At 43.5% G+C, this 17,448-nt stretch overlaps 1 protein-coding gene across 1 annotated transcript in view; it reads right to left on the minus strand.

Moving 5' to 3' along the window:
* The window catches only part of Cacna1d (calcium voltage-gated channel subunit alpha1 D), a 306,525-nt gene extending 291,433 nt beyond the window's left edge, over positions 1 to 15,092 (minus strand). The window contains 3 exon segments of the mRNA XM_047530661.1: positions 8,282 to 8,387; positions 12,319 to 12,628; positions 14,588 to 15,092. Coding sequence (XP_047386617.1) covers positions 8,282 to 8,387; positions 12,319 to 12,628; positions 14,588 to 14,654 — 483 coding nt within the window. The 5' untranslated portion in view covers positions 14,655 to 15,092.
* Positions 15,093 to 17,448: the final 2,356 nt, after the last annotated feature.

The following is a 17,448-nucleotide window of genomic DNA, read 5'->3' on the forward strand; positions in this document are numbered from 1 at the left end:
AAAACAATTCTCAAGACTCACACTGATTACTGTAATAAGAATGAGTTTGGTAAAGTATGTTAAGTGAAATAAGTTGAACTCAGAAGATCAAGGGTTTTAAGCTTTCTCTCATATGTGAAAGCTAAAGAAGAAAAAGGAAAAGAAAGGTGGCAGTGGGGGGTGGGGGTGTCTCATGAAAATCAAAGGGAGTTCAGTAGTAGAAGAAAGGGACCAGTAAGGGAAAAAGGGAGAATACTGGGGAAAGATAATGGTCAAATTATATTGTTATATTGTATGTATGCATAAATACATAACGAATCCCACCATTATGTACTTAGATGCTATCTGTGTGATTTTTTTTTTTTTTTTTGTATTGGGAATTGAACCCAGGGATGCTTGACCACTGAGTTAAATTCCAAGACATTTTTATTTTTTATTTTGAGACAGGGACCTGCTAAATTGCTGAGGCTGTACTTAAACATGCAATTCTCCTGCATCAGCCTCCCCTCCCATCACTGGGATTACAGGCATGTACCACTATATGTAGCTTGTGTAAATTTTTAATTGATGGTTTAAGAATGTAAAATATGAGACATACATACCGACACACATGTTTTCTAACCTCATTTATGGGTTTTCCCTAATGGAAAGGAAGCAACAACATGGGGAGCCATATCCAAATGAACTAGAAGTCAAGAACACAGGGTAGGTATGCTCTGCAGAGTAGGTCTCAATAAATATTTGTTAAATAAAGGTGCCTCAATTTCATTTCTTATAAATAAGTGTCCTTACAGCTCTACAAAAATATCTGAGTTCGCATTGTGCTAGACTTCCACATGGACACAGGTACAGCAGGCAGGGGGCGCTCCGGAGTTGACTGCAGAGGGAGGTGGGTGACTGAGGCAAAAGAGAAGGAGTCTCTTACCCAGCCGGGTAATCCCCAAGCTAAGCAAGGCCACCTCTTTCTTCCTTCTTCCTCCTTCCAAATTGGGCTCTTGCAGGATCAGTCTTGACCAGCTGGTGTCCTACCACACTACCTCTGAGAAGTCTGCACCTGCCTTCCCTTCCTTCTGTCACCCGTCAACTTTCTCCAGCCTGACCCTCATGTTCACTCATTCAATAATTTCAACAGATGTCCTGAGATTTCTAAAATTACCACTCGCCCAGCAGGAAGGAGGAAAAATTTTTGCATAAATAACTGCTTTGAGGTTCTGGAGAAGAAAGTCTTTTTCCCCAGCGTGGGTCATGTCTGGGTCCCTTCTTCATCCTTGTAGATAAATCAGGCTTCATCCTACAAGGTCTGTGTCATCAACACCCACCCCAACTTTCACCCCCACCCCATACACATGCGTGTGCACATGCGCACACATACACAGGGGTCCTGTAGCTGACTGATCACCTCAAGCAAGTTCTTTCTTTGTCCCCACTTTCAATCTTTCTGATCTTTTCCTCCCCATCAGTCATTTTCACCAACCAAACAGCCTTACTGTGCACAAGAACCGCAGGTGAGAAAACACTAATCTCATTTGAATTAAAAAGGGAAACACTCTCCACCACTTTGCTAACTCCCATCACATGAACAGAACAGAACCTGGGGGACACATTCTGCAACTTCTGATGGCAGAGAACTCCAGGAGTCTGTGCCCAGCGAAAGGTAGAAGTGGGGATGCTAATCTCCACTCCTAGATGAATTAACCCCTGCTCTGACCCTGCCTCACAGGGCCAGGAATGTAGCACCAACAACATCTCTCTTCTATGGTACATCCATCTAACACTGCACACAATCCCTATGTGGCCAACCACCCAGAATTCTACAGTCTCTGCAATTTTTTTGAATCCTATCATAAGCTGACTTTGGTGTTCAGTATGGTACATTACCTACATTATGAATGATTCTTTTTAGGAAGGTGAGAGTCATGTTTTATTTAAAGATTGGTGGAGGGAGAGCCACGAAATGCCCAGAGTAGATGGACTTGTGACTTTTCCCAAAATTTTGTGCCTTCTATATCAAGTTACTTCTCACATTTTGCAGAAAATTAAAAATTAAACAAACACTGATGGGGAAGGTTTTTTAAAGAAGAAACTATCCACTGATCTATTAGAGTTGCTGTTTCTCATGCAATCTTAAAATATTAAACTTGAGCTAAGGTTAAGAAAGGAATGCATCTCCTCACATGCCCTCTCCCCAAATGAGCACTGAAAGATGCACATTTAAGGCAGCATGGGAGGCTGAGCTACTGAACAGTCAGAATCTAGCCTCAGAAACCTGAGGGTGGGGTGCAGGGATGGAATCCTGATGACACCTTTTAAGTCCCCTTTCCAGCTGTGTCTGATGCCATTTCTACCCCCTGTACTCTTCAGTTAATTCATTTATTAAACTGCAGTGGGCTGGGTATGCAGCTCAGTGGTACAGTGCTTGTGCACCATGTCCAAAGCCCTGGGTAACATCCCCAGCACCACAAAAGAAGAAAGAAAATCCTACAAGCACACACATACACACTTTTTCTTTCAGTTAAGCCAATTTGAGTGAGTTTCTGCAACTTGTAAGCTGAAGGGTTCTGGCAATCTTATTTGTTAAAGGGTTTAAGCAGGGAGATTCTCTGCATAAGGTGTGATATACAACAATGAGATTCACCTTTTTAACTAACGAACAATCCCAACAAGTAAGGACATACTAGAATTCTTCTTAAGGAACTTTAATAGTAGTAAATCTGAATTCTTTGAGTTGGATTTTATTTCTGAAAAATAATCAATAATCAAAGTGGCATCTGTTCAACAAAAGTTCGATCTAGGCAATCTGTCCTTTATCAAAATGAGGTAAAACAACAAAGAAGATGAACTGGTTCACACTTTGTTATTAGGAACCACTTTGAGAAAAATTTTGTGCCACAAGTTCATCTACCCTGGGCATTCTGTGGCTTTTTCTCCACCAGTCTTTAAATTAGGCATGGCACCCACAACCACCGCAAAGAATCATTCACAATGTAGCTAATGTACAGTAATGAACACAAAAGCCAGCTTGTGACAGGATTCAAAAGTATCAAGAAGTAGTCTTCTTTCTTCTTTCCACTTCAAATACAAAGAATTAAATTTGCCAAGAAACATACAATCCTGAAATTAAAGGTGAAGCCTGGCAGGTGTTTCCTGTAATTTCATTAATATTGAACAATGAAAGTCAGCCTCTCGGGCAACCATTAATCATTAGCCAATTGTTGAAAATTAACTAATGATCTATAAGGATATACTATAGATCCCTTATGTGGTCATTCTCTATTCATTTATTCCGTATGCATTTCCTGATGTGCCTACTGTGTGCCAGGTGCAGAGTTAAGTTTATAAAGCTACAGACTGGAATCAGAAACCTCTAGAAACTCATATTCTAGTTCCATCCAAAGTCACTGGAATAATCAGTCAAACAGCTGGCTGTCAAAACCAAAACGTATGTCCAGAATCACCACACCCAAGCCTCTTCCCATAACACTTATAGAACAAGGAAGAAAGGGGACGATAACTACGACGAAGAGAGTTTGCCATGTTCATGGGAGTCCAGTGAGAAAGCAAATATGCACTTAGACAGATGCGGGTAGGAAGTGGTCAAGGATCAGAGAAGGCTGAACCAAAGATGTAGCACCTGAACTGTCCTTGAAGAACAGACATAATCCAGGCATGAGATTGCAATTGAAGCAGAACATAATAGAGGAAAAACTGTAGATGAAGTACGGAACTAACACACACCCTATAGGCAAAGTCCAACAGCCTGGTTACAAAATTGTTTCAAATACTATGTTACAATTCGCCCCCATTTTGTGCAAAACTGTGAGAAGCTAAACCATATGACCAAGCAAATCTGATGAGCTAGCTTTTTAAGCCCACTTAACACTATACACAAGGATCTCAGATGTGATAAAACTGTTCCACAGCATTCCTGGCCACTGTAAGGCATCTGATCCCACTGACATTGTCCACAGCCCAGCACAGCTTCCCAGAAGGACTCGCACCATGCTTTGCTACTCCGATCCCTGTAATCAGAGCCCAAAACGTGATTGCTTGGCTCTGAAACCCAGCTCTGAGGGATCCTTCAGCAGTGATACACAAGAGTCACAGATTTCAAACTTCAGGAAGAAACAACTTCCTACCCACTCCCTGCCAAGGACCTCCAAGGAGTCAACAGAGGAACTTGCCATCCAAGGAAATTCTAAATTTTGTCTCAAGGGAAGGAAAGAGCAAGGTGCTTCTCCTGAAAGACTTGTTCATTTGGCAGTCATCAACATTTAGCAACTGAATATCTACTGCATACTATTGTGCCAGGCAGGGTCAGGGACTCAAAATAGTTCACTCTGGATTGTATTCTGAGTATGCTTGATAAGATAAAGATGTGCAAATAAAAAACAAAACTGTATGGTGTTTTACATGCCAAGTGTCATGAGAGGGGTTCAAATAAGATGTTTCTTTGGATCAGGATCAGAAAAGGTCTTATTGAAGAGATATAACTTGAGATTATTCTTGAGAAACTTAAGGACAGTGACATATGAAGAACAGTAAAAGGGAAGAAGAGGCATTTCAGATGGAGAAAATGGTAGAAGAAAAGCCAGGAGGTGGACCAGTAGAAAAGGGGTGCTTAAGAACTTTGTGTGGACAAATGGGAGAGGGGAGACTGTGAAGAAGAAGAGTGGGGGGTAAACCAAAAAGAGGTTGGACCAGAACAAACTGGACCTGGCTGTAGGATCTGGTCTTTCTTTGGTGGGCAATAGTTTTAGCCACTGAAGCCTCAGGATCACTTCTATCAAGTCATCTGACTCTGGTGTGAATGAAGAGGAAAGGGAAGATATGCAGGATTGAACAGAGGCAAAATGTCAAGAAATTAAAAATATAAACAATCGGGCCTCAACAATAAGATGAGTAAAGGGGTCAAAGACTTAGTAAAACATTTTGTTCAGCTTAACAAGCATTTACTGAGCATCTGTGATGAGCCAGGCCCTTTGCTAGACAAAGGGATAGAGAAGCATAAATATGTAGAGAGTATAGAGAGCTGGTTTAGTAGTAGATAACAATTACTAGCAGATAGCAAACAAGGTCTGAAATTACAGATGGTGATCCTCATTTGGGACATTTCTAATTTGAGGCAGTTCCATACCACAGAACTGGAGGCAGCCTGGGGAGGGAAAATACCAGGAAGAGGTTTCACAGACTGAAAACTGTTCAACCACATCAGTTTGCTTATGAGAAACTTAAGGCTAGAATATAAAATACAGCGTTTTTCATCACAGGAAAGTATAATTTGTAATCATCCTTACTCTGACACCTGAAACTGTAAAAGCTCCCCTCCTCCATACCAACAAGAAAAAAAAAATAAATGATGTACAGTTTTCATTAAGTGGAAATGAGGAAACACTGCTACTGACTGAACTGGGAGGGCTATGACTGTGGGAACTGAGTAAGCTGCACGGTTTCCATGGCTTCAGCCTCCACTTCTCCCTGCAAGTCCACAAAGGAAAACGGCATAGAAACTTAGACTGTTTATATTTAAAAAAAGAAAAATCTAACTCTGGGAAAACTTACTACCCCCAAGGTAGTCTTCAAATCCCCAAAGCTGGCAGTGTTAGGCACCACCCAGACCAAACACACACTGGGTTCATGGAGATGGCCACATTTCTTATTCGACTAAAGTAATAATATCACTACAACTGACCTGAAATAGGCAGAAACATCAGCCATAAAGGGGCCCTGAATTTCACTGTAAGTGCTTGCCACACGTATTTCCCACTGAGCTAACAAAGAAATCCACCAGCTTCCTGAGATGCACAACTTTGCAACCCTTGACAGTCTCTGCCCTTTGTTCTGTCATTCACATTAATTGAAAGGTATTTACTACAGATGAAAAATAAGCTTCATTCAGCTGCCTCTAAACGGATCCCAAAAATAGAGCAATCACTTGGGTACAAATTGGGTCAAATGTATAAAAAAAAGAACTGGCTCCCTGGTGGGAGGACAGACATGGCATGGGACCTTGCTCAGAGTCAGGGGGAAATCCACAAAGAGCCTCCCTTCCCACAGTGGAAAGGAAATAATTGAAGAGTTGGAAAGTACAGAAACTTGTTTGGCCATGTGACCATCCAAGTGAAAGCAGTCAGGAACTTTAACACCAGAAGTTTCAGAATATTAAGTGAAGAGTTCAAAATATACATTGGTATTTCAAAAGGCCTGCCAGACTAACACACTGCTCACCTACCCTAAGAACAAATCCAGTGTTTAAGAATTATAAAGGACCCACTGGGCGGAGCTACAAAGGAGAAGAGAGATTTATCCATTTCCTATACTTTATTCCCTCACTTCTTAGCTAAGAAATCTAAATGGTCTGACAGCACTCATATTAGTGCCCTGAATTTCTCTGGGAAAAAAAAAATCAGAATATTAATTGGCTTACACATGCAGCTACATTAATTATTCCATTGGTCTAAATTAATCTGCCTTTCTGAAAGGTATTTATTTTCTAAGTTTGTTTAATCATGTTCTCTTGAGCTACAAAAAGCAACAAACTGGGTCACCATCCACGTCGTTAAATTTGGTAACAAGGCTAACACCATCTGTGGCCTAGACTACGAGGATCCATCTTCATTGATGGGAAGCTTTTCACTTTCTGCTTTTCCTTTAAAATGATCATTTAATGTCAAACGTCTATAACCAAATCAAAAGCCATTTAAAATACCCAGAATTATGCAAATAATCTCAAGCATAGTACAAATATATACTAACAGTGTTCATAGGTATATCCAAATCCTATTCACAGTTGTATTTTCAGCAGCAATATCCAAAATTTTTTGAAAACTCTAGAAATCAAACTACCCAAACCCAAAAACAGAGACATGACGTTACACCTGAAATATGCCCAACTGATTTTCTTCATTTGTTTTTGTGGTACTCATGATTGAACTCACACATGCTATACAAGTGCTCTACCACTGAGCTACATCCCCAGCCTCAAACACTTTAAATGTAACAAGAAATCCTGTACCATAAACCATGAAGGCTAAATTCACAAGCAAATAATTTCACTATTTTTTGAAGCCAGCAGAGCTCTCCCAACTAGGGAGAGCACAGTGTGTTTGCCTTTACAACACTCTCTCCGTAAAGAACATCCAGCCCTGTTCAAATACAGTTTCAACACAAGAAACAAATCCAAGTGGAACTAGCTGAAAGAGGAAGCAGGAGAGTCTGCCATTCCCTCCTTCATCCACTTGGTCTCCAATTATCAGGAACTGCTCCTTTCAAGAAGGATGCTGGAGCCCCGGAAAAATCCTGAAATGGCTTCTGGACCATCAAAGACTACCTAATGTCAGAAGTAAAAATAATCCTAGTGATCTTCTTAGCCAATCTACTTAATTGCCAGGTGGGGGAGGAGCAATGCAGAAAGGGTATGAGAAATGCTCTAAAATAAAACCCCCTGACAGTTGAGCAGGACAAGCTCCTAGTCTCGTCTAGTGCTCCTTAGTGCTTTTTTTTTTTTTTTTTTTAATTATATCAACTTTTCCCAAAGGAAGTTCCATGGAACACTGGTTCCATGACATTAAAGTCCTCTGCCAAAAGATTTTTAAAGAATCCATAACCAATTACTTTCAGGGACTAGTTGAATTTAAAAAAAAAAAAAAAAACTTTTTTAACTGTAGAACTTCCCAGAACTTTTAATGAACTTGCGTACAGTATAAACCTTTAAGAGGTCAATAAAGTATATAGAAAAGGATACTGCTGTTAACCATAAACTCATTTTACCTTGGAACATTTCATAGGAATTGAAGTAGAAACATCAATAGTATACTGTTTTATTCTCCAAATTATGCTTTGTGCAGATTTATTAGTTGTATTATATTCTACTTTTATAAAAATTAATAGCTCATATATAAGATCTATGATATTTTCTACTTACCAGAAAAACTGAACAAAGTACCCACCGTTCCCAAATAACACTAGATTTAAAAATTAAAAGAGAGAACTAATATTATCAGGAAGAACATAGTAAACAGCAAAAATCTACATAGAGAGAAAAGTCATTTTAAAATCTGCTACGAACCTCTTTTGTAAAATGTTCCACATTATTTATACAAGATTCATGACTTTAAACACCTCATTCAACATAAATATGAGAATATAGATTAAAACAAAACCAAAAACCATGGCTGCAAAGCTTCAAGAAACATCACATGCACGGTTGTAAATTTCCATCACCCAGAAAGTCAGCTGCCAATTTAAGTACAGAAGCAAATGATAAGCATACACCAGGATAAGCAGGAACTCTGAAGACACTTACCAAGTTATGATTTGTTGAATTAGAATCATCTTCAGGGAATGGGATGTAAATAGCTAAGGCCACACAATTGGCAAAAATAGCCAATAATATAAATATGTCAAATGGTCTGAAAATTTTCGTTAAGGTATATATGCATTTATACAAACAAACCATCTCTCTAATCACACTCCCGATCATACCACATGTAAACTACTTTTAAAATGAAACTGACATATACAAATCATTTTTTGACTGACTACTGTGGCTACTAGGTTTTCAAGAGAAATAATCATCAGAGGTCATCTCACAGTAGGTCATCCTATCCAATGACCTCTCCATGTCCTTTTTCTTTTGCAAGGATCATGTTACATTTATTCTTCTGCTGCACATTGTATATTAAAACTTAAAAATATTGAACAGCCAATTAGGGCACTGTGTGAAACCAGGTTTCTGCTTCTTGGACCTTAAAAAGCAAGGAGGCCTTACTAAATTCCCAGCTGTTGTAGACACAGAGAAGTAGTCATCATGGTATAAATCTCTTCCACAGATCCTTGCCTCCATGTGTTAAAGCCATTTTCGCAGGGGCTATTCCTGGCTGGGTCAGTATATATCTCCTATCTGGATTGGGGAGGGCAAAGCCACTAGGAATCTTCTCCATTCTCCCTGTGACTCTCATGACTTTCATCCTCAGATGCTGTGATAAGCAAGCCTGGCTTCAGCTCCCGCCTCTGCTTTCTCTACTAGAGTAATCGATAGCTATAACTGTTTCAGATTATAGCTGGACTGGAGCTCAGTTTATAATGTGCTATTGCTGTGTTCAATTTATAAACAAATTAAATTAAAAAGCCATAAGAAATCAGCACCAGACACTTTCAAAGTAGGCCTTAACAATTTTAAATCCCGGAGGTCTCTCTGGAAGAACCACTTTGAGATCAGCTTCCAACAGATACTTGCTAAAACATTCTGGTGTTATTAAGAGACATTGTCAAAACTGGCAATACAAAATTTGATATTTGCCAAAATGACTGTTTTTATTTTTTTGGTTTTCAGCCATTTCAAACTCGAGGTTTTAGGAGCATCAACCTAATCTGCAATTCCTGGGCTTGATTTTACAACAGTATCTCTGTATATTCACCCACAAGGAGAAAGGCCATGGTTTAACTAAATCCCTCAAGGTACTAAAGATTTGAAGCTATCCACAGACTCTTCCCCATTCGTCCTGATACCCTTCTGGGAAATCAAAAAATGATGTTAAGCAACAAATATCCCTTACCTCTCTGGAAATCTCTTAGATTTCATAAAACCTCAGCCCCTTTGAAGAGCTTTGATAAGTCATTGGAATAAGGACAGAAATAACATTATCCCCTTACTAACTTTGATGGGTTTATTTTAAGCCTGTTAGCTTTAACTCACATTGATTCTCTTAACTCATCTAGTATTACAAATCTTTTATCCAGGGATCCAACTTTAAGGCAGTCTACCTTAAGAAGACTTCTGAGGGCCGGGACTGTAGCTCAATGATAGAGCATTTGTCTAGCACGTGCAAGGCCTTGGGTTCAATTCCCAGTACCAGTCTGTGCAATTTGGCAAGACCCTATCTCAAAATAAAATAAAAAGTACTGGCCATGTAGCTCAGTAGTTGAACACTCCTGGATTCAATCCCCAGGACTGAGGACAGGGGAAAAAGACTTCAGAATTCTCCTTTCATTTTTCGGATTCCCCACTGAAATTTAAAAAGTCGACTGCCCCAAAGTCATCCTCTGTAGAAACAGTTAGTGCCTCCCCTACCCCCACACCAGCATCTTTCTTTTCCCATTTTCCAAAATGATAAACCTAAATGATAAATATGTAAATCTGGAAAATACTAACATGTTCAACTGTTCACCAAGGCTAAACATAAGGCGTGTTTTTTGCTTTATCTTGGTCTGATTTCAGTCCCCAAACACTGGTAGATACTATCTCACTGCCACAAGAAATAGATGGGTCTGATCCTAACAATTTCTTCTAATAAGAGGAAAACCTTTTGCTCCCCCAAGGTCCCGGACACTCTGCTCTCCTATCTGTAAAAACAAACAAGACTCTCACTTTCCCAGTGCTCGCAGGGTCTGACAGAGCTATCATGGGGTAGATTTCTATAACCAGCTCCCTAAAATCGAAGAGAACTGTCATTTGAAAAACCAAATAGATCATATATCACTTAACATCTACCTATTCTACAAACTGTCCCACTTGTAAGTAGGCTTCCTCCCTGAACCAGCAGCCACATGCCCTATTTCCTATACACATATGTCTGGCAACTTGGGAAAGGGAGCCAGCATCGTGATCCAGGAATTCACTCGGTACACATAAATTGCTATGTACAAAATACTGTGCACAAAGAGAAATGGCACTGGGCCTCCCACTTCACTCCACATAAAATTAATAACCCCATCGAGAGATCTCTGCTTACTCAGAGTCACATAGAGACAACCTAAGGAGGAGGTGATCTTTCTGGCAAGTGCACTGCTGCCCTTGACTCCAGTGAGGCCATGGAGGCACACACTAATTTACCTAGCTCCCCTCTGGCCTGACACGAGTGTTCTGTCCTCAGACTAGAAAAGAACTTAAAGAGAAAATGCACACACACAACCCCAGCTAATGTGAGAGACATCATAACTCACTCTAGAGAAGAGACATCTGTTCTAAAAAGAAAAAAAAAACACGTGAAAATCTTTCAAATCCTACCCTAGCATTCAACTGCTCTCTACAAAACCTTTCTAGGCAGTTGCCTCATTTTTAACTCCTGTCCAGGAGTAGAGAAAATAGCAAGCTAAGACAGAGGGCATGCAAACAGCTGCCTAGCTTAGTACTCAAATTATTAGGGGGTTTAGCTCCACTTCCTAGCTAACTGACAACATCCTTATAGCATGACCTCTCCATCTTTCTGGGCCTGCTGAGGGAAGCCCCATTTTGGCACTCCAGTCTACCATTAGGAACTGCTTTGAGGTCCCTATCAGTCCAAAAAACTCTTCTGGGAAAAAAAAAATGCTTTATTTTACCCAGACCAACAAATCAGCTGACTAGCTATTTGTTCAAAGCGAAGGTTTCAGTCAACCTTTTCTGAAGGATGGCAATAACTGAAGTCTGGCCTCAAGGTACAGGAATGGGGATAAGCAGGCAGAAACATGGTAGTTATAGAAGACCTAGAGTATGACAACCATCACAGGGCATTAGGAGCTCAGTTTTAAAAATACAAAGGAGACGCCCAGAAATGTAACTTCAGTCCAAGGACATAGACAGAATTTTTTTTTATAAAGGCAGCAACTGCAAATTCCTCCACTGAGAGGGCTGTTCTATAACTCTCCAAGGCTCCGGAAGAACAGGCACACACAAACCTCTCCCAGCAAAGACTTCCCCAAACTCACATCTCAAGTACTGTTTTTTGAATTTGTCAAAAGAAAATTCCAGGAAATAGCAGCATTGATAGCAAAAAAAAAAAAAAAAATCAAAAACACTCCCTATGAAGTTCATATTTACAGTTACCTGAACAATCAGAATCATCAAATGTTAGAGCTTGAAGCAACCTTAGCATTAATTGTAGTTGCAGAAGTAAATTTCAAACATAAGAAACGAGAAGATTCCACTAAAGATTACTTCCAGTACAGTCTTAGTACAGTCTCAGTCTTTTTTTTCCATCAGTGTACCTCTTCTGCAATAGGCTCACTGCATACCACTACCCTAAAACAATGATGGAGTTAAAACTAATCATGTAATGTCTAATAACCAAAGATTAGTTTCATATTTTAACTCTCTATCACTTTGAAGTTTTAGGCTTCACTCCCTCCCCACCACCACCACCATGAAACACACACCCACACAGAGAGTAGGCTAAATATACCCAGGGAGCCACCCCTCTGTAACCTAAGGAGACAGGAAGTTATATACCATGAAACCCCTAATACACAGCTTCACATTCCAGACTGCTATAGCTTTGTAAGTGTCATTTCAGAAAGCAAATCCTTTTAAAGAACAGATGGTAAAAGAGAAAATGAGAAAGACTTCCCCCAAAAAAAGGATACTTCCATTCCACTATACTAATGCAGGCTCTTCGGATGGGGTTATTGAGTGATAAACAGAAAAGGGCGCGGGCTGGTCTGCTATTGGACGAGTTACCCTGTTTTTTGCTCTTGGCGTATTGCTGACGTTTTCTTTGGGAGAGAGATCCTACAGGTGGGGGTGCAGAGGTGCTCATAGTTTGGGCAGCCTTGGCCTGTCTGGCAGCATCGATTGCAGCTTGCCAAGACAGGACAGTTTGCTTGGAGCTATTCGGCTGAGAAGTTGGTCCTTCACCAGAAAGAGGGAGTCTGGTGCCTCTTGCATAGTTTGCCTCTGGGAAGAAGGAGAAAAAGAATGGTTAAAACAAAACAAAAACAGAAACATGAGACTCCAGGTTGTCTACCAACAATAATAAGATAAATCACTCTGATGTTCCTGTTTTCAATCTCATGTCCTATTTTTTAGAAGCAAGGATTTGGTCAGGCAGAACAGTGAGAAAGTCCAACGGCTCTGCTCTAAGCGTCAGTCACACAGGATATTTGCTGCACCACACCTAACCAAGCTAGTACTCCACACCCACATCTTTGCAAGGAGTCTTTTGGTATATTTCTTCTGAAAAACTGGGGTCACTGTCACATTTTTTCTGTATCTTTTCTGACTTTGAAAACCCATGTATCTCTTATAAGTTAATAGATATGTACAACAGCTTTTCTCTATAATAATTACCACCATCTCACACACAAACACACACACACACACACACACACATGCACACACAAAGGCAGTGCCAATAATTCAATAGTCTTAATCATTTTCAGGGTGTTACTCCAACATCTTTCCACTGAAACAAACCCATTTTTTCAGAATAGAAAAAAAAAAAAATCTTCACTGGTACAGGGCAATACCAAAAGTCCCATAGCAGATATTGAGATTATGCACCGACACTTCCTTCAAATGAAAATTCATGATACTTGGGATTCATTTCCTCCAGGAGCTTGAGAAAACAGAAAACATCTTTAGGGCTTTTTTTGCATTTTAAATTGCAGCAGGAGCAGTCAAGCCAACATCCAGACAGCCTGCACACCTACACCTAGGATAGACAGGCTAGAATATGCCAGGGGCCCTCAAGGCCTAAATAAGAATCATCTCAGTGTAGGCTAACATCCAGGTGCACACAAGGCAAAAACCAAAGAGGGCCTCTGTGAGCCAAGCCCCCACCACTTGGGGTCAGGCCATCCCCAGGCAGGTCTTCCAGGCACCTGTCTGCCTTGGGCCACAGCCTCCTAGCAGAGGAAGAAGTCAAAGTGAAAGAGATGGCACAGAGGTAGAGGGATGAGCATATGCAAAACCAATTATTGCTGAGAATCAAAGCAAGCACAGATCTGTCTGCCCAGCAAGCCTGAGAAGGGAGCAAAGCCTGCAGACAGCAGACAATCAGAGCCCGGGGATGAGTCGAGCCAAGCCTTTCTCTTGGGGAGTGCTCACCCGGAAAGGCTTCAAGTCTGGGGGCGGGGGAGGGGGTGCCACTAATCTCCAAAGAGGGTATATAGCCAGGAGTTGCTCCAGCCTCCTTTGACCCAGCCCCGGTCCGCGTGGAAATTGCACGTGGTGCCAGACAGGGACTGAGGAGGGGAGCCCCAGAGCGGCATCGACTCCCTGGGCATTGCTAGGTTACCGACGTTCGCACTGGAGGCGCCAGGAGCGGGAATACACGCTCCACCCGACCCCCTTCCCCCAGATTCCAGGACCCGGCCTCCCTGCGAGTGAAGGAGTGTGCGCTTCACCCACGGGAGCGAAGGGTGAAACCGGGCAATCCTAGAATTTCCCGGATGCCACCAAGGACCTTCTTCCCAGTCAGCCAGGGGGCAAGGGAGGAAGAGAAGGCAAGAAGAGGCTGAAAGGGGGCTCAGGCTGAAGACTAACAGCCCCCCTCCTTCCATTGCTCGAGGGCGTTGGAGGAAAGTTGAGCCCGAGGACACTGAACCCGAATCACCTCGACTCGCCATCCCTCTGGCTTCACAGTAGTCCACATACCCAATGGCTGCCCCCACCCCACAAATGCAGAATTAACTCTGACATTCAGGGCCTGAAGGGGAGAACGGAGTGGCTGTCACGCATCTTCCCTTTCTATGTAGATGACACCGAGCTAGAAGCATCCTCTCCAACCCCCTCAACCCACCCATAGCACTGGAGATTGGGGGGGGGGGGGGTGAAAAGGAAGAGGGGGTGGGAAGAGGAGGACCATGACAAGGATTAGATTTGGCAGCGGGTGCCCAGGCTCTGACTGCTCACCGTTCGCGTGGTCCGCTTGCTGCTGCCGTTGATGCTGCATTTTTTTCATCATCATCATCATCATCATCCACGAACATTTATTGAGCGCCTACTGTGTGCAGGGCACTATGCTGGGCATTAGGACGGGGAAGGAATGGGTAAGGGGGTTACCTATAGGTAGGAGCCGCGGTCCCTGCCCTTATTCTCGCTTCAGCAGGGGGTGGGGAGGACAGGGACAAATAACAGAAAATAAAGATAATTTATAAAAACCGCTCGCCGCCCACGCTCCCTCTTTTTCAAAAATGGAGCAAAATAAACTTTTTAAAAAAATAAAATCAGATGTATATATTATCTTAATAATATATACATGTAATTTTTTGCTGCAAAGGAGAATTGGCTTGGTCCCCTCCTCTAGCGGAGGGACGCCGTGATGATGCCGGCCCGGCCACCGGGGCCGCTCGGGGCGCCCCCCATGCCGCCCGTCCCGCCCGCCGCGGTGCCGGGTGCCCGCCGCCGCCGCCGCCCCCGCCGCCGCCCCCGCCGCCGCTGGCTCGGGACCGCGGGCAGCCGGAGCTCACATCCGGGGACGGAGGCGCTCGCCCGCTCGCTCGCTCCGCGCCCGCCGCGCCGCGCCGCACGCCGGCTTCGCCCTGGCGACGCTGCGCGCCCGCCGCCGTCCCCCGCCCTCCCTCCCCCCCCCGCGCCCGCTCTGAGCCTCCCACGGGCCGCGCCGCGCCCCAGCTGTCAGCAGCTGGGCTGGGGGCTCTACCCGCACGGCCAGCGCGCTCAGGGTGGCCGCTGTGTGAGACTTGGGGTGCCGCCACCGGGCCTGGCTCGACTGGCCCGCGGGCGCCGAAGAGTTAAGTGCGCTTCAGCCTCAAACCGCCGGGTTAACCCCCTCCGCGCCGCAGCGTGTCCTCTCCCCACCTCCCCCCGAAAGAGGCAGGCGGAGCCGCAGATGCCGCGACCGCGGCAGTGTGCGGATTAACCGCTCCTCCCAGTGCATTTCGGGGCGGGAGATGCTTCGTTTCCCGGGGCGGGTCAGGGCTCTCGCGTTGGCCTCCCCTTCTGCACACCTGGAGGAGGCCCCGCCCCCTGGGAGTACAGGTGCTGCGGGCTGTCTTCGCTGCGGTATCGAAGCGCACCCTTCGCGGGGCTGTGCCTGGATTCCTTACTGCTCTGGAACCAGACAGGCGTCCCCGTTCTCCTTTCCTCGGTCATTCTGACTGCGGGGGGCCGGGGGGATGGGGGAGTTCTACTCCCTAGAGAGCACTAACTGCCCAGGTAACTGCCCTAGGTTCTAACGCGGTTTCCAGAGCGCCCCCATTCTCCCCACCGTCTGGCACTACTGAGAATTCCTGGTGCGGGTTGGCTCCCTCTCACGCTGTATCTACCCCGGGCTGTTTCTTCTCTCTCTCTCTCTCTCTCTCTCTCTCTCTCTCTCTCTCTCTCTCTCTCTCTCTCTCTCTCTCTCTCTCCCCCTCCCTCTCCCCCTCTCTCCCTCCCTCCCTCCTTGCCTCTCTCTCCCTCTTTCTTGCTCTCCCTCCTCACTGCCCCCTTCCCTCCGACTCACCACCCCCACCCGCAAGTGTATTTCGAGACAGGTACAGGAAGTAAAAGCCAAGGTCTATCAACCCGCTAGTGTTGCTCAAAGAAATAGATGGTGCTGCTGAAACTGTTGACTCCCGTCTGGGAACTGGTGGTTTGTTTTATACCTTTGCGGTCTCCCATTTGGGTTGAGGGAGGTTGGCAAACGGCAGCTCTGGCTAGAGGGGAAAATACTGTATCTAGTGGATGACTGATATTTTTCATTTAGCTTTGTGCTGGCTGTTGGGAAAGGGCGTCTGCTTTGCTAATTCACAGGATTCGATTTATTTGCCTTTGTTCCGATCTGCTTGTTCCTACAGCATTTTAGAACGTTTGAGAACAGTGTCTTTAAAGCAAAAAGCTCAGCATGAATTAAGAAAATCAGTGTTTATAGGAAGGTGCTCCTTGTCCACGGAAGACACCTGGATATCCTCAGTTGTTAGTGGGCACTTGGGAAGAGTGAGTGGGGACCAGACAAAAACTTTCCAGGGACCCTTCTGAGAGGGGCGTGTGCTTTAGGAGAACTTGAAAACAGCTCTGGTCTTTCCTATACCCCTTTGTTTTTGGAGAAAAGAGAGGCTGGGAAATACAACTGCGGCCTTAATAATATAAAGCTGGCCTGGACCACCTCACCTGTGACTGTTTCTTAGCCAAAATCGGAAAGAAGACTGTTTCTTCAAAGAACTTACCCTTCCATGAAGCACATATAAAATTAACAAGTGTACATGTCATTTTCAGAATTCCAAGTCTTGCCTCTCAAGACCCTTTCTACAAAATACTTATCCTAATATTGTTTCATGATTGGATTCAGTTCAGTCAGCATTCACAAGTCACCTGTTAAGAACAACTGGGCAGTTCAGTCAGCATTCACAAGTCACCTGTTAAGAACAACTGGGCACAACCTTTCCCTCAAGGACAGACAATCTAGTGAAGGAATAAAAGTGTGCATCTCTACCATGCAGAATGCAGAAGCTATAACCAGTTTGAGGAAAGTACTATGCAAGCATCAGAGAGATTGACTATATTTAAGAGAGTCTGAGAATCCTTCACAGAAGAGAGGGCTTTTTAACTGATGGTTAAAAACTGACAGGGATTCTAGTGTTATGTATATCTAAAGAGAACAAATTTTTAGAAAGGAAAAATATAAAAATAAAAATTGTCAGGGAGACTATGGAACCAAACTAGATGCCCTTCAACAGGTGAATGGATAAAGGAAATGAAGTACATATACATGATGGAATATTACTCAGCCTTAAAGAAGAATGAAACTATGGCATTTGTAGGTAAATAGATGG

The sequence above is a fragment of the Sciurus carolinensis genome, chromosome 17 (assembly GCF_902686445.1).
Source record: "Sciurus carolinensis chromosome 17, mSciCar1.2, whole genome shotgun sequence".
Lineage (NCBI taxonomy): Eukaryota > Metazoa > Chordata > Mammalia > Rodentia > Sciuridae > Sciurus > Sciurus carolinensis.